Source organism: Mobula birostris, chromosome 5, assembly GCF_030028105.1.
Source record: "Mobula birostris isolate sMobBir1 chromosome 5, sMobBir1.hap1, whole genome shotgun sequence".
Lineage (NCBI taxonomy): Eukaryota > Metazoa > Chordata > Chondrichthyes > Myliobatiformes > Myliobatidae > Mobula > Mobula birostris.
In genome coordinates, this window is record NC_092374.1 from 39,503,833 (window position 1) to 39,520,740 (window position 16,908).

At 39.8% G+C, this 16,908-nt stretch overlaps 1 protein-coding gene across 3 annotated transcripts in view; it reads right to left on the reverse strand.

The window, feature by feature from the left end:
• The window catches only part of arhgef28a (Rho guanine nucleotide exchange factor (GEF) 28a), a 379,030-nt gene that overhangs the window by 208,880 nt on the left and 153,242 nt on the right, over nt 1-16,908 (reverse strand). For all 3 annotated transcript variants that reach the window (XM_072257921.1, XM_072257920.1, XM_072257922.1), the window contains exon 9: nt 14,511-14,580. In XM_072257921.1, coding sequence (XP_072114022.1) covers nt 14,511-14,580 — 70 coding nt within the window. The remainder of the gene's footprint in view (nt 1-14,510; nt 14,581-16,908) is intronic.

Here is a 16,908-nt window from a genome sequence, read left to right on the forward strand (position 1 = left end):
CTAAAACTTCATGGACATAGAGTGAATATTACTACCCAACACAATTTAAACTACCAAAAACAAAATGCGGCAAACACTAGGTACCCAAAATAAAAATAGCAAATGCTGTAAATGCTCAAGTCAGGCAGCATCTATTGAATGGAGGAGTAGTGAAATCATCCAAGATTTTTTGTGGTTTCTGCCAAACCATACAAGGAACTAGGACTGATGTCCCAAAGCTTGGAAAAAATATTAAAGAGAAATCATGCAGGAAGGAAGAGTGAAGGAGCAGTGAGATTTAGTGAGGCAATTTTAGAGTTCAGGATCTCAGGATCTGAGAGTTCAGTGTTATGGTGAAGGAGAGGAAGCAACAATGGGAAGAGCATGAGAGTGTGAGATCATACAATTCTGTTCACTAGTGGTCATGCCAAGAAATTCATCCCTCGCTGATAACACTAAAACACCCCCAAACACAATCAGTAGTTTGGACTCAATCTTCAAACATTATTCCATTCAATTCAAAGAAATGAATCTGTAGACAGAGTACAACATACTGATAATCCTGTATAGTTTGTTGAATTTCCAGACAGAAGTATTCCAACATTAATTAAAGCATAAGGTTAAATGAAAAAGTAAACAACCAGATGAATGGCTGTGATGCTTCACTGTTTTTATGCACACATTGATAGGGAGAGTAAAGCTATACCCCTGCAAATCCCTGCAGCATCTGTTGTCTCAGAGGCCAATGTCAGAACATCTTCCAAGGGGGTGAACGCTCACACGGCATCATGCCATGATGGTGTACCTGTTAGGGCATTGAAAACCTGTGCCAACCAATTGGTGAGAGTGCGCAAGGACATCTTCAATCTCTCACTGTTGTAGTTGGAAGTTTCAGCTGCTTCAAAAGAGCAACAATCATACCAGTGCCGAAGAAGAACACGGTGAGCTGCCTCAATGACTATCATCCAGTTGCACTCACATCTACTGTGAAAAGTCCTTTGAGAGGTTGGTCATGGCCAGAAGCAACTCTTGCCTAAGCAAGGACCTGGACCTGCTACAATTTGCCTACCGCTACAATAGGTCTACAGCAGATGCAATTTCACTGGCTTTCCACTTGACCTTGGACTATCTTGACAATAGCAATACCTACGTCAGGCTGCTGTTTACTGATTACAGCTCAGTGTTCCACACAATCATATGCTCAGTTCTAATCAACAAGCTCCAAAGCCTGGGCCTCTGCACTTCCCTCTTCAAATGAATACTTGATTTCCTCACCAAGAGACCACAGTCAGTGTGGATCGGAAATAATATCTCCTCCTCACATAGAATCAACACTGGTAAACCTCAAGGATGCATGCTTAGCCCACTGCTCTACTCTCTCTTCACCCATGATTGTGTGGCTAGGCACACCTGAAACACCATCTATAAATCTATCAATGATACAACTATTGTTCATGGGATGTCAGACGGTGATGAGGAGGCATACAGGACTGAGATAGATCAGCTGGTTGAGTAGTGTCGCAGCAACAACCTTCACTAAACATCAGTAAAGCCAATGAATTGATTGTGGACTCCAAGAAGAGAAAGTCAAAGAGAACACACAATTTCTACACTGAGGGCAGTTTCAAGTTCCTGGGTGTCAACTTCTCTGAAGATCTATCCTGGGTCCAACATGTTAATGCAATTACAAAGAAGGAAAGACAGCGACTACATTTCATTAGGAGTTTGAGGAGACTTGATATGTCAGCAAAGACCCACTCGAATTTCTACAGGCGTATCGTGGAGACCATTCTAACTGGTTGCATTGCTGTCCGGTATGGAGGTTCCAGGATCAGGAGAAGCTGCAGAGAGTTTAAACTCAGCTAACTCCATCATGAGCACTAGCCTCCTCAGCATTCAGGACACTTTCAAAGGGTGAGCCCTCAAGAAGGTGACATCCATCATTAAGGACCCCCATCATTCAGGACATGGGAGCTGTGTCTCAAAAAGGCAGCATCCATTATTAAGGATCTCCAGCACCCAGGGCATGCCCTTTTCTCACTGTTACCATCAGGTAGGAGATACAGAAGCCTGAAGGCACACACTCAGCAATTCAGGAACAGCTTCTTCCCCTCTGCCATCCGATTCTTAAATGGACATTGAATCTTTGGACACTACCTCACATTTTTTAATATACGGTATTTCTGTTTTTGCACATTCTTAAAAAATCTATTCAATATACGTAATTGATTTACTTGTTTATTTATTATGTTATATTTTATTTTTTTTTCTCTCTGCTAGATTATGTACTGCATTGAACTGCTGCTGCAAGGTTAACAAATTTCCCATCACATGCCAGTGATAATAAACCTGATTCTGATTCTGATTTTCATTGCTACCGTCAAGGAGGAGAGACATGAGTCTGATGATACATACTCAGTGTTTCAGGAACAGCTTCTTCCCCTATGCCATCAGATTTGTGAATGGATAATGAACCCAAGAACACCAATTCACTTTTTTTTTTGCACTCTTTTTGATCTGAGACAAGATGGTGCCTATGACCAATGGCAACGTCCTACAGGCAGTTGATGAAACTACTTACTCTTCTTTGTCTTCTTTTAAATATGCATCTACTACTGAACTGCATGTGAATGGAGTCAGTGAGTTACATTTTGATGTGTTTTTGGGCCTGCTAAGTGATCAGGTGCTTTTGCTGCTTCCGGGGGAGTTTGGTAAGGTTAAGAGCAGAGTGGGTGGCCTAAAGGTGGTGTGTAAACCCGTGATCAGTTCCATTACTCCTTATCAATTAAAGTGTGGAGTAAGGCTGAAATCGATGAGGATGAGATCGAAAGGCGAACAGGTGTTCAACACCGTCTCCTTGTGTTTGACCAGTGTCCTTCTCCCTCACTGCTACCCGAGGAAGGTGCAGGAGTCTTCCTCACACTGTAAGGTTTGATCAGTGCAGTTCTTGGCTCTGGACTCGTTTTATTGGGGGACTCTCTCCAGTTCATGTTATATGTGTTTCTGGTTACTCTTTTTTTGCCATTTTGCACAATTTGATCAGGGTGCTTCAGCATGGATTAGCTCTGCATCCTACAGTCAATGAAGTAGACAGCACTAAGCTGAACTGAACTGAAGTAAACTGAGCACTCCTAGACTATTTTCAAGAACTAACCTGAACCGAACTAAACTAAACTGAGCACTCCTAGACTATTTTCAAGACTCTGTGGTTCGATGTTTAATATATTTGCTTGATTTTTGGCACTTGCACAATTTGTTCTTTTTTTCGGACACTGGGTGTTTGCTGTTTTCTTTGAACAGGTTCCATGGTGTTTCTTTGCTTCAGGGCTATATACTTTGATAATAAATATACCTTGAATCTTTGAATCACTACTTACTTACTTAATTAAATTTTATATATTTTTATTGTAATTTATAGTTTTTATTATTATGTATTGCAATGCTCTGCTGCCACAAAATAGATTTCATGACAAATGCCAGTGATATTAAAGCTGATTCTGCCAATGCTGGAAATCCAGAGCAACACACGCAAAATGCTGCAAGAACTCAGTGTGTCAGGCAGCATCTATGGAAAGGAATAAACAGTCAACGTTTCAGCCGAGACCCTTCTTCAAGTCTGGAGAGGAGGAGGGAAGAAGCCAGAATAAGAAGGTGGATGGGAGGGGTAGGAGTACAAGCTAGGAGATGATAGGTGAAGCCAGATGCGTGGAGGATGGGGGGTGAAGTAGGAAAGTGGGAGGAGATAAGTGGAAAAGGTAAAGGGCTGAAGAAAAAGGAATCTGATAGGAGAGCAGATCATAAGAGAAAGGAAGGAGGAGGGGCACCAGGGAGAGGTGATAGGCAGGTGAGGGCAAGAGAAGAGGTAAGGGGGAGTCAGAGTGGGGAATGAAAGAAGATGGAAGGGGTGGGGGGGGAAATTACTGGAAAGCATCTTTCACGCTATCAGGTTGGAGGATAATACCCAGACAGAATACTGAGTGTGGCCTCATTGTGCCAATAGAGGAGGCCATAGGCCAACATATTGGAATGGGAATGGGGATTGGAATTAAAATGGTTAGCCACTGGAAAATCTTGCCTTTTGTGGGTAGAGTGAAGGAGCAAGAAATGAAAGTGCGCCAAAAGAAAGAAATGGGCCAACGCAGGAAACGGTAAGTTACGTTTGTCATGTGACCATACAATGAAAATTTTACTTTCACCACTGAGTGTAATTTTAAGTATAATACTGTACATTTTATTAATCTTTGGAGGCAGTGTGATTACAGTACAAATGCATTAAAAATCTAAACAGAAATTTGAAAATAATTCTGAATATTATTATAACCACACAGGCACACTGTGTTTTAAAAAAGATCGTGATAATTCAAATTTTTAGTGCTGGCTTAAAATTGATTAACTGAAAATGGTGCTGTTAAGTTTTTAGTGATTTACCAGAGGGTACAAGCAGTGCTTCAATAACCGTTATGGTTCACTGGGCGTTCCCTCTCCTTTCTATTTCAATTGGTGCATTGAAATAGCACTGATAATGCTAAACTGAAGCACCAATCATAATCTAAATTCTTTTTCAGTTTATTAAGGTTGGATTCCTCATAAGGTTGGCCAATAAAAATATTACATTGAATTGTGTATCAACTTGTTCTTTGCTTTAACTTTTAAATATTAACAGCTGTTCTGGTGAAATCTGATAATTTAACATGTTTGCAGAATATTAAATTAAGTTCTCAATTTTGCTATTGTAGATGAATCAGAAAGTACAATGATAACTGTAAACTATAGGAACACTTGTGGTTATTCGCAATAATTAACATGATTGAAGAGTTGTTCAGTTTTATGATCCAGAAATGCAACACAATAAAGATAATTATGCTAAACTACAGAGGGAACTATTGCTCAGAATTTCATTCCAGTCGGTCACTCTAAACATGCTAGTGATGTCAATGTGTGATGCTTTGCCTCCAAACTTCTCTGTTTGCTTCAATGGAAGCAGAATAGAACATGCTAGCACTTTTTCATAGCATGTTTGGCATTACCAGCCTGCAATGTATTTCTAAGCACATATTTTAACATATGGGAATTTGTGTACAACAGTACAGATGAGTTGATCTAATTGTACAAGGACCTACTGTGACTGCATCCGACATATTTGTTTTAGATCCAATCTTATGATAATTCCGATGACTCCACTTGGAGTTAAGGACTTTCTTCTTCTTCTTATGATAAAGGGAGTGCAGTAAATGTTCACCAGGTTGATTCTTGGGAGGTTAGATTTGTCCAAGGAGGAGGGAATAAGCTGAATGGGTTATAATATGTGATGTTTAGAGGAATGCATGGTGATCTTAGTGAAATATGCCAACTTACTACGCAGCTTGACAGAGTAGATGCAAAGAAGCATTTTAGATGTTGATCACTCATACAGTAGATAAGAAATTTCTTCATCAGTATGTATGGAATCTTTGGAATTCTCTTCCCAACAGAGTTGTAGAGACTCAATCAGAGAATATTTAAGACAGAAATTGAAAGAATTTTAAGATATTAAAAGAAAATAGTTACTTTATCTATAACACTGTGCAAAATCTTTTTATATATATCTAGGGTTCTAAAACCTTTGCACATACTGTATTTGCCAATGTGGCGCAGAGAGCAAGTTTGTAAATCTGGAGGGAGCAAAGGGTGTTGGGAATGGCAAGGGTGGAAAGCCGCAGGAGGGCTGTGGGGCAGGTGGCAGAGTAGGAGTGCCAGGGGTGGTGGGGGGGGGGGTGCAAATGCAGACACACCTAGCCCTGAGACACCAGGCAAAGTCATTTGATTCCAAACAATCAGTTCATTGATTATTACAGAATATCTCTCTGTGCTTCCCATCCCTCCCCTCTCCCCTCCCCTATTCCCAACCCACATCCACCACCTTCACTGGCAGCTCATCACCTCATCCCATTCTCAGTCCACAATAAAGACCCATATCAGAATCAGGTTTATCATCACTCACATGTATCATTAAATTTGTATTTTTTGCAACAGCAGTACAATGCAATACATAAAAATACTACAGTACTGTGCAAACATCTTCGGCTCCCTAGCTATCTATCTATATATATGTATGTGTGTGTGTGTGTGTGTGTGTGTGTGTGTGTGTGTGTGTGTGTGTGTGTGTGCGCGCGCGCGCGCGCGCCAAAGACATTTACATAGTCCTATAGTTTTGAGACACTAACTTGTTACTCTCCAGTTAAAAATAATAAATAACTTCTGGGAATGCCCAGTCTCAAACCAAGGAGTTAGCCATTCAGTGCACCAATGAGCAATTTCACGATCAGAAGGGCAATTCTCCTTCCCAATAAATATTTCTTTTCTGTTTTTGTGTGCCTCATCTATGAACATAAACACCAAGCAACGTGTAATAATGACATTTTTACATTGGTGATGTTTATCCCTGAAATTAATGTCCATATTTACCGAAATTCCTTATTTGAATTATCTATCCAGTCACAGCTAAATAATCTCCTGCCATAGCATCCCGACACAATAATTTATGGGAACTATTCCCCCTTCTGATCTGGAGTTGACTTAATGAAATTTGCTAAATATTTGGCTGTCTTGTACAAACTGGTCTCCTACTTACTTCAGAAACAGTATGTTCTTGTTAATTGTAGTCTGGTATGGCATCTGAAGTGATGCATATCAGTGCCTTTTTTAAAAAAGACTGAACAACCAGAGCTGTTATAATAACACACAACGTCAACATTATTATTAAGTTCAAAACTTGATCAGGCTGACCTCATGACTAGGCTTTACATTATCATTCTGCACATAAAGTAGTTACTCATAGAAACATAGAAACCATGAAAACCTACAGCACAATACAGGCCCTTCAGCCGACAAAGTTGTGCTGAACATGTCCCTACCTTAGAAATTACTAGGGCTACGCATAGCCCTCTATTTCTCTAAGCTCCATGTACCTATCCAAAAGTCTCTTAAAAGACCTTATCGTATTCGCCTCCACTGCCGTTGCTGGCAGCCCATTCCACACACTCACCACTCTCTGCGTAAAATATTTACCCCTGACATCTCCTCTGTACCTACTCCCAAGCACCTTAAACCTGTGCCCTCTTGTTTTAGCCATTTCAGCCCTGGGAAAAAGCCTCAGACTATCCACACAATCAATGCCTGTCATCATCTTATACACCTCTATCAGGTCACCTCTCATCCTCGGTCACTCCAAGGAAAAAAAGCAGAGTTCATTCAACCTGTCTTCATAAGGCATACTCCCCAATCCAGGCAACATCCTTGTAAATCTCCTCTACACCCTTCCTATGGTTTCCACATCATTCCTGTAGTGAGGAGACCAGAACTGAGCACTGTACTCCAAATGCAGATTGACCAGGGTCCTATAAAGCTGCAACATTACTTCTCGGTTCCTAAATTCAATTCCATGATTGATGAAGGCCATATGCCTTCTTAACCACAGAGTCAACCTGCGCTGCTGCTTTGAGAGACCTATGGACTCGGACCCCAAGATCCTTCTGATCCTCCACACTGCCAAGAGTCTTATCATTAATACTATATTGTGTTGGCACGTGGCCAAGTGGTTAAGGTGTCGGTCTAGTGATCTGAAGGTCATTAGTTCGAGCCTCAGCTGAGGCAGCGTGATGTGTCCATGAGCAAGGCACTTAACCACACATTTTTCTGCGACGACACCGGTGCCAAGCTGTATCGGCCCTAGTGCCCTTCCCTAGGACAACATCGGTGGTGTGGAGAGGGGAGACTTGCAGCATGGGCAACTGCCGGTCTTCCATACAACCTTGCCCAGGCCTGCGCCCTGGAAACCTTCCAAGGCGCAAATCCATGGTCTCACGAGACTAACGGATGCCTATTATTATATTCTGCCATCACATATGACCTACCAAATCTGGATCCACAAAGCAATGTCCCCTTGGATCCCATGCCTCCTTACTTTCTCAATAAGCCTTGCATGGGTTACCTTATCAAATGCCTTGCCAAAATCCATATACACTACATCTACTGCTCTACCTTCATCAATGTGTTTAGTCACATCCTCAAAAAATTCAATCAGGCTCGTAAGGCAGAACATGCCCTTGACAAAGCCATGCTGACTATTCCTAATCATATTATACCTCTCCAAATTTTCATAAATCCTGCCTCTCAGGATCTTTTCCATCAACTTACCAACCACTGAAGTAAGACTCACTGGTCTATAATTTCCTGGGCTATCTCTACTCCCTTTCTTGAATAAGGGAACAACATCCGCAACCCTCCAATCCTCCGGAACCTCTCTCATCCCCATTGATGATGCAAAGATCATCGCCAGAGGCTCAGCAATCTCCTCCCTCGCCTCCCACAGTAGCCTGGGGTACATCTCATCCGGTCCCAGCGACTTATCCAACCTGATGCTTTCCAAAAGCTCCAGCACATCTTTTTTCTTAATATCTACATGCTCAAGCTTTTCAGTCCACTGCAAGTCATCACTACAATCACCAAGATCCTTTTCCATAGTGAATACTGAAGTATTCATTAAGTACCTCTGCTATTTCCTCCGGTTCCATACACACTTTTCCACTGTCACACTTGATTGGTCCTATTTTTTGAAGTCTTATCCTCTTGCTCTTCACATACTTGTAGAATTCCTTGGGGTTTTCCTTAAACCTGCCCGCCAAGGCCTTCTCATGGCCTCTTCTGGCTCTCCTAATTTCTTCTTAAGCTCCTTCCTGTTAGCCTTCTAGATCTCTAACATTACTTAGCTCTCTGAACCTTTTGTAAGTTTTTCTTTTCTTCTTGACTAGATTTAATACAGCCTTTGTACACCACGGTTCATGTACCCTACCATAAATTCCCTGTCTCATTGGAACATACTTATGCAGAACTCCACACAAATAACCCCTGAACATTTGCCACATTTCTTCCCTACCTTTTGCTGAGAACATCTGTTCCCAATTTAAGCTTCCAAGTTCCTGCCTGATAGCCTCTTAATTTCCCTTACTCCAATTAAACGCTCTTCTAAACTTGTCTGTTCCTATCTCTCCCTAATGCTATTGTAAAGGAGTTAGAATTATGATCACTATCTCCAAAATGCTCTCCCACTGAGAGACCTGACACCTTACAAGGTTCATTTCCCAATACCAAATCAAGTACAGTCTCTCCTGGCTTATCTACATATTGTGTCAAGAAACCTTCCTGAACACACCTAACAAACTCCACCCCATCTAATCCCCTTGCTCCAGGGAGATGCCAATCGATATTTGGGAAATTAAAATCTCCCACCACGACAACTCTTGTTATTATTACACTTTTCCAGGATCTGTTTCCCTATCTGCTCCTCGATACTCAAGACAGAAAAAATATTAACATGCATATATATGAAAGTATTGTATAAAACTATAAAGCAAGGATTACTAAAGTATAAAAACATTTAAATGAAATAGTGAACAAAAAGTGCAAGCTTAGATACACTGCAAAATAAGCAATCTGTAAGATTACATGTAAATCCATGTATGCAGTTTTATGGCATTGTTCAGTTTTACAGTTTTTATTTTTTATTTTTTTTTGACATACAGCACAGAACAGGCTTTTCCCGCACAATGAGCCACCCCACCCAGCAGCCCACCTATTTCACACTAGTCTAATCACAGGACAATTTTCAATGACTAATTAACTTACTAACCAGTATGTCTCTGGATTGTGGGAGGAAACTGGAGCACCCAGAGGAAACCACATGGTTATAGGGAAAACTTACACCTTATAGATGGTGCCAGAATTAAATTCCAACCTCTGGAATGCCCCAAGCTGTAACAGCGTTGCAATGACCATTACATTACCGTGATGCTATGCCATTAAATGCATCCCATGCGAAAAGCCATGGACCTTTTTATATAAACATGACCATGCTCAACAACATACAAGACAAAGTTGATTTTAACCAGGATAAGCTCATAGAATGTACAACAGAAATGGAGCAGCATATAGTGTACTAATTTGTGTTAGCTCTCACAAGGACCTATCCACTTAGATCCATCCCATTTCCATTTGCTGTACCCTTGTCATTCCTTTCACCAGTATTAATAATCTTGTGTTTAAAGAGTTATTTGATAATACTACACTACTCTGTAGGTCACTCCATACACTAACCACCAATGGAAAAATATTTCTCATATCATCCAATATAATCTATATCTAGTGTTTAATTTTACTCCCTTTACACTGTTTGCAAACGTTAACATATGTAAAGAACCTGAGCTTCCTAATGAGCGATTATAAGGGAATCAATTTGACTTTGGGAGAATGATCCAGAGTATGAAGGTTTAAATCAGGAAACCTGGCTGTATAAACATGTCTTGTATTTTATTGTGGATAAATGACTATGGGGATCTAAACAAGCTATTTAATATAAAAATGTTTCAAGTTCAAGTTGCTTTTATTGTCACTTCAACCACAACTGCTGGTACAGTACACAGTAAAAATGAAACAACGTTCCTTCCAGGACCATGGTTCTACATGAAACAACACAAAACTACACTAGGCTATGTGAAATAATACAAAACTACACCGGACTTCAGACCTACACAGGACTACATAAAGTGCACAAAACAGTGCAAGACAGTACAATAATTAATAAATAAGACAATAGGCACAGTAAAGGACAAATTACAATATAATAAATTATGTAAGCAATATAAAAGCAGGAATTGAGAAAGAAATGAGCATAAATTGCAAAGGGAGTGGAGTGGTGTTCAGTTGAGTGTGTGTGTGGGTTGGTGTCAGACTAGACTCTGGGATTTAAGGAGGCTAATGGCTTGGGGTTACACAGTCTGGTCGTGACAGCCTGAATGCTTTGTTCACAACAAGAAATAGGAGAAACTATTTATGTTCTTGTGGATGAGTGCAGACAGATTCAGGATGTTTAGAAGTACAATAAGAAAGCATTTCCTCCTACAAAAATAATAAAAGAGATCTTTCACCTGAAAGAACAATTGAAACTTTCAACGTCCAATAGTGGATACAGATCAAAGGTAGAGTGTGAAGCTGAGTCGTAGATTGAGTCTTGATTTAACTGACTGAGACAGAAGACAAGCATCCAATAGTCTACTCATGATTCTATGTTCTTATCATGTCATATAAGAGTCTCATCAATCTGAACACACACAAAACATTTACCTCTAGATTGTGCTGTTGAATTTACTTGTCTAAAAGAGTATCACATGAAGACGGATGGAATGTATTATGCCCAGATATTTGTAACAGTGAGTAAAATTAAACAGCAGAAATCCTGATGACAGCAAGTGCCAATAATAAAATTTAACCACGAATGCTCTGAAAATTGTTTCTCACATCCTGAAAATACTGATTCACACTCAGTGCAGTTCCATTGCTGGTAAATGTCTTATATATCAATGCTCATTTCAGCATTAGAAGTAGTCGATTAGGTACTTCAAGCCTGCTCTGCCATTCAATAAGATAAAGGCTAATCAAAATGTAACCTCAGCTCTCCTGTCTACATGTGGTAACTTTTCACCTCCTTCCTAATCAAGAATTTATCTACTTATATTCTAAGAATACCAAAAGCTCAATTTCCACAGGTCTTTTTATGCAAGACAGTTTCAAAGTCTCACAACTCTCCCAAAGAAAAAAAATCCCTCAGCTCTATCTTTCTCTCCAAATTGCAGATCCTTCCACGAGAGAAAATATCCGCCTTGTCAAGAGCCCTTAGGATCTTGCACATTTCAAGCTCTTATCCTTCTAAGCACCAGTGAATGCAAGCCTTTCCTGTCCAATCTATCCAGTCCTATCCAGTACTTGTGCAGGATTTCTTAAAGGATTACTTGCAGGTTGAGTTAGTGGTAACTAAGGCAAATGCAATGTTAGCATTCAATTTCGAGAAGTCTAGAACATAATAGCTAGGACGTGATGCTGAGGCTTTATAAGGCATTGGTCAGATGACACGTGGAGAATTGTGAGCAGTTTCGGCCCCCTATCCAAAAAAGGATGTGCTGGTATTGGAAAGGACCCAGAGGAGATTCATCAGAATGATTCCAGGAATGAAAGGTTAATGTCTGAACAAAGTTTGATGGCTCTGGACCTGTAGTTGCTGCTATTTAGAAGAATAAGGGGTGGGATCTCATTGAAACCTAGCAAATATTGAAAGGCCTAGATAGAGTGGATGTGGAGAAGACATTTCCTATAGTGGGTGAATCTAGGACCAGAGGGCACAGGCTTAGAATAGAGAGACATCCATTTATAACAAAGATGAGAAGGAATTTCTTTAGCCAATGGGTGGTGAATCTGTGGAATTCAATGCCACGGACAGCTTTGGCAGTCAAATCTTTGGGTATATTTAAAGTGGAGGTTGATAGGTTCTTGATTATTCAAGGCATCAGAGGTTACGGAAAAAAGCAGGAGAATGGGATTGAGGGGCTAATAAATCAACCATGCTGGAATGGTGGAGAAGACCTGATCGGCCAAATGGCTGAATTCTGCTCCAATATCTCATTGTCTAATCTACTCTCATAAGATAATCTCTCTCATTCAAGGTATAAGTTTAGTGAATTTTCTCTGAATTGCTTTCAACAAACTAGCATCCTTCTTAAGTATGTAAAACAATAGTATCTAGATGTAGTCTCATAAATCCTCTACATAACTGAAGCAACAAATGTCTTATAAAACTCAAATCACTTTTGCAACAGCATCAATGGGGCATCCAAGGGTTGAGGTTATCCAGACATAACCCTGACTACTGCCCTCTAGAGGAAAATAGGAATCTAACACACATTGGGATTCAATTGTTGGGAATGTTCTTTGTTTGTGTCACATTTAGTCTCTGATTCTTTAGATATGCTTTACTAGTACATGAAACTATAAGTGAACCCTGGTGAAGCTCTAAAGGTACAAAAGTCTGCAGAAGTTAGGTTCATAGAGCACTACAGCACAGAAAGAGACCCTTTGGCTCATCTAGTCCATGCTGATCTATTTTTCTGCCTAGGTCTACCTACCCACACTCAGATCATAGCCCTCCATACCTTTCCCACCCATGTATTTATCCAAACATCTCTTAAAATATTGCAGTTAAACCCACAACCACCACCTTCACTGGCAGCTCACATCACAGTCACGTCATCCTCTGAATGAATTCCCCCTTGTATTCCTCTTAAACATACCACCTTTCACTCTAAAATTATGAATTTTAGTTCCAGTCTGACCCAACCTCATAATTTTGTGCAATGAAGTTCTAACCTATTCTACTTTTCCTTATAAATCAGATCCTCAAGTCCTAGCAAAATCTTTGTAATTTTTCTCTGTACTCTTTCAAACTTATTGTTAACTTTCCCATACATAGGTGACCAGAATTGAACTCCATACTCCGAACTTCAACACAAGACCACAACTCCTGTACTCAATGTTCAGATTTACGAAGGTCAATGTGCCAAAAGCACTCTTTACAATCTACCTACCAACCTGTGATGCCACTTTCAAGGAATTATGGATCTATATCTCCAGATCCCTTTGTTCTACCACATTCCTCAGTGTTCTACCGCGATTTGAACTTCCAAAGTACAACACCTCACATTTTCCTGCATTAAATGCCATCTGCCATTTTTCAGCTCATTTTTCCAGCTGATTCAGATCCTGCTGTAAACTTTGGTAGTCTTCCATACTGTCCACTACAACCCCAATCCTGGAATCATCCACAAGTTTAATGATCTATAATGATCTAGTTTACCAATTTAACATCTGAATCAGTAATATAGATGATAAACAACAACAGACCCAGTTCAATTGGGATCTGGAGCAAACAATAAATGGCTGTAAGAATTCAGTATTTCAAGCAGCATTTATAGATGGTCAATGCTTTAGGTTTAGACCCTGCATCAGATCTGAGTGTATAGATGTCAGAGGGAGGGTGAGACAGAATGGTGGTGATAGCTGGAAACCCAGGGAAGGAGATGATGGACAGATGGATCTAGCTGGTCAATGGGATGGAAAAGATGAAGGGAGGAGACACTCAGATAAATAGGTATGTGGTTAATCATACCACTCTGCCCTCCACTGCACCTAGTTCCATCTGTCCATCATCCTTCCCATATCTTGATTCTACTTATTCATCTGCCAGCCCACCTCTACCCACTCACTCACCTATCTGGCCTATTCCATCTGCCTACTCTCTACCCCCTAATCTTTTTCCACATATCACCTAACAGCCCCTGTTTCAACCCTCCCTCTCACTTCTACACACTAGTTATCTTCATCCTTAGACTCACGGTCCTAGTGCAGGGCTTTGAGACAAAGTTTTGACCATTTCCTTAACTCTAGAGATGCTGCTTAACCTTCTAGGTTCTTCCAGCAGTTTATTTTCTTTATTCATTAAAGCATTAAGTCTCAAAGAATATCCTTTCCACAACAATCTCTTAAAAAGAACAGCTTGGCTGTAACCATACCGTTCTCCGTTATTCACCAATATTTAAAAAAAAGTGACCACATTTGCTATTATAAGTGAGAATATGCATTATTATCAGATATTGAACTTCCATCAGTACCTGCATCCAGTAAGCATTGATCCGCTTCATCCAGAAATGAACCTGTCTGATCTGTCTCCATGCCAACATGCTAAATAAATGGAAGACAATCAGAATCAGAATTAGAGTTATTATTTGTGTCATATGTTGTGGAATTTGTTGTAGTCAAAGGTTCATTTTTGTTTTATTGGCAAATCATCCATGCAGAATACAACTCTGATATTCATCTTCTCCAGATAGCCACAAAATACAGAAAATCCATGGGAGTCATTGAAAGAAAATATATCAAACCACCCCCCCCATCGTACGAAAAAGAAAAAGAAACAAAAACTCGCTAACCCCAAACCCCCCCCAACCCATATCACTCACAAAAAGCTATCAGATCACCCACACAGAAAACAACAACTAGAACATTAATCCCCATACCACCCCCCGATCCCTCACTCACACAAAAACTAACAGATCGCCCACCCAAAAACAGCAGCCAGAGCATCAAAACCCCAAATCCCATCCCCCAGCCTCGTACAAAAACTAACAAGACCTTCCACCTGGAAAATGGCAGCTACAACAACAAAACCCCAGTGCAGCAGTACAGTGCACAGACATAAATTACAGAATAAATAGTGCAAAATAAATAGTGGGGTATTGTTCATGGATTATTCAGATATCTGAAGATGGAGAGAAATTAACGAACTTTCAAAAAGGTGGCAGAGTTAATACCTAAAACTGAAAAACAGTATTCTTTAGAAATCACTGGATGAAAGTTAGTTTCACTACTATGTAAACACGAAGTTGTTTCACATCCTCTGGTAGCAAAATATCAAATTTAAATAATGTTGTAACTTACTCATCTGTAAGTAGCATCATAATATTATGATTACATTTCAATCAAAATTATTACCGTGATGACTTCAAGCCTATTTTGCTCTTTACAAAATAAAAACAACAATTACAAAGAAATACAATCAGCCAACCACTGATTTCTCAGAATAGTCCAAGTGTGGCCAAAAAGAAAACTTTTTTGATATCTTGCCAAAGAGTGAAAACTTGGATCTAAATGTGTGGCCATAAATAAAACTTCTTCAAAGTAAAGTCGAAAAAAATGAATTTTATATAAACCTGCAGTGAAGCTGTGTGTCAGGAACAGTGACCTATGTTTTTGCCATCCACAGTATATGTGCAACAAAGGAAAAAGATCTTATGCATAGATCAAATGACCTTTATTAGTATTTCATCTATTGGAGTTTAAAGCAAAATCTTTTTGCCACAGATTAACATACGTAGTTCATGTTTCATAATGGGCTTTTTCTTTTTCTTTTATTTCATTTGCTTGCTCTATAAATTACAGCTGACAACACAATGCGTTATCCAAGAGAAAATTAAGTCCAGATTTGAGCAATACAATACTTAAGAAATTGCTGGCAGCGTATCTATTCCTGAATTTAGGTCCTTCAAAGTTTGATTCCATTATACCTTATCATACTGATCTCCAAGTATATGTCAAATTGGACAATTACTTACTTTATTAAAATATGCATTTTAAAATATCAAAATTTGGTCATTTCAGTACCTTGCACAATGCTGTGAGTTCAGATGACATTAAGATATCATTTCTGATAATTCAATGCCACCATTCTTTGGGCTTAATTTTAATGTAACACTCTAACGTTCATTCCAATGATTAATTTCATGTAGCTAATGAGACACACAAATTATAGGTATAGTTGATAAAGATGTTATAGTGAGGGGCTCACACTTGCAAATTCACAATAATATACAACATAGAGCCAGGTTTGCCAGTGACTAGTGGTGTTCCTCAGGGGTCAGTTCTGGGACCACTGCTGTTCACATTGTCAATGATTTAGATAAATGGAATTGATGGCTTTGTGGCAAAGTTTGCAGATGATACAAAGATAGGTGGACGGCTGGGTAGTGCTGAAGGAGCAATGCGATTACAGTAGTACTTAGACAAACTGGAAGAATGGGCAGAAAAGTGAGCCTTCATAAGATACTAGTCAGGCTGCACTTAGTGTATTGTCAACAGTTTTGGGCCCCATATCTCAGAAAGGATGCGTTGTCATTCGAGAGAGTCCAGAGGAGGTTCACAAGGATGATTCTGAGAATGAATGGGGTTAACATACGAAGAGCATTTGGCAGCTTTGGGCCTATACTCGCTGGAATTTAAAAGAATGCAGGGGGATCTCATTGAAAACTACCAAATGTTAGAAGGACTAGATAGGGTGGATGTGGAGAGGATGTTTGCTATGTTGGGCGTATCCATAACCAGAGGGCACAGTCTCAAAATTGAGGAGCAACCCTTTAAAATAGATATAGGAGGAATTTTTTTAGCCATAGAATAGTAAGTCTGTGGAATGCTCTGCCACAGACTGCGGTAGAGGCCAAGTCCATGGGTATATTT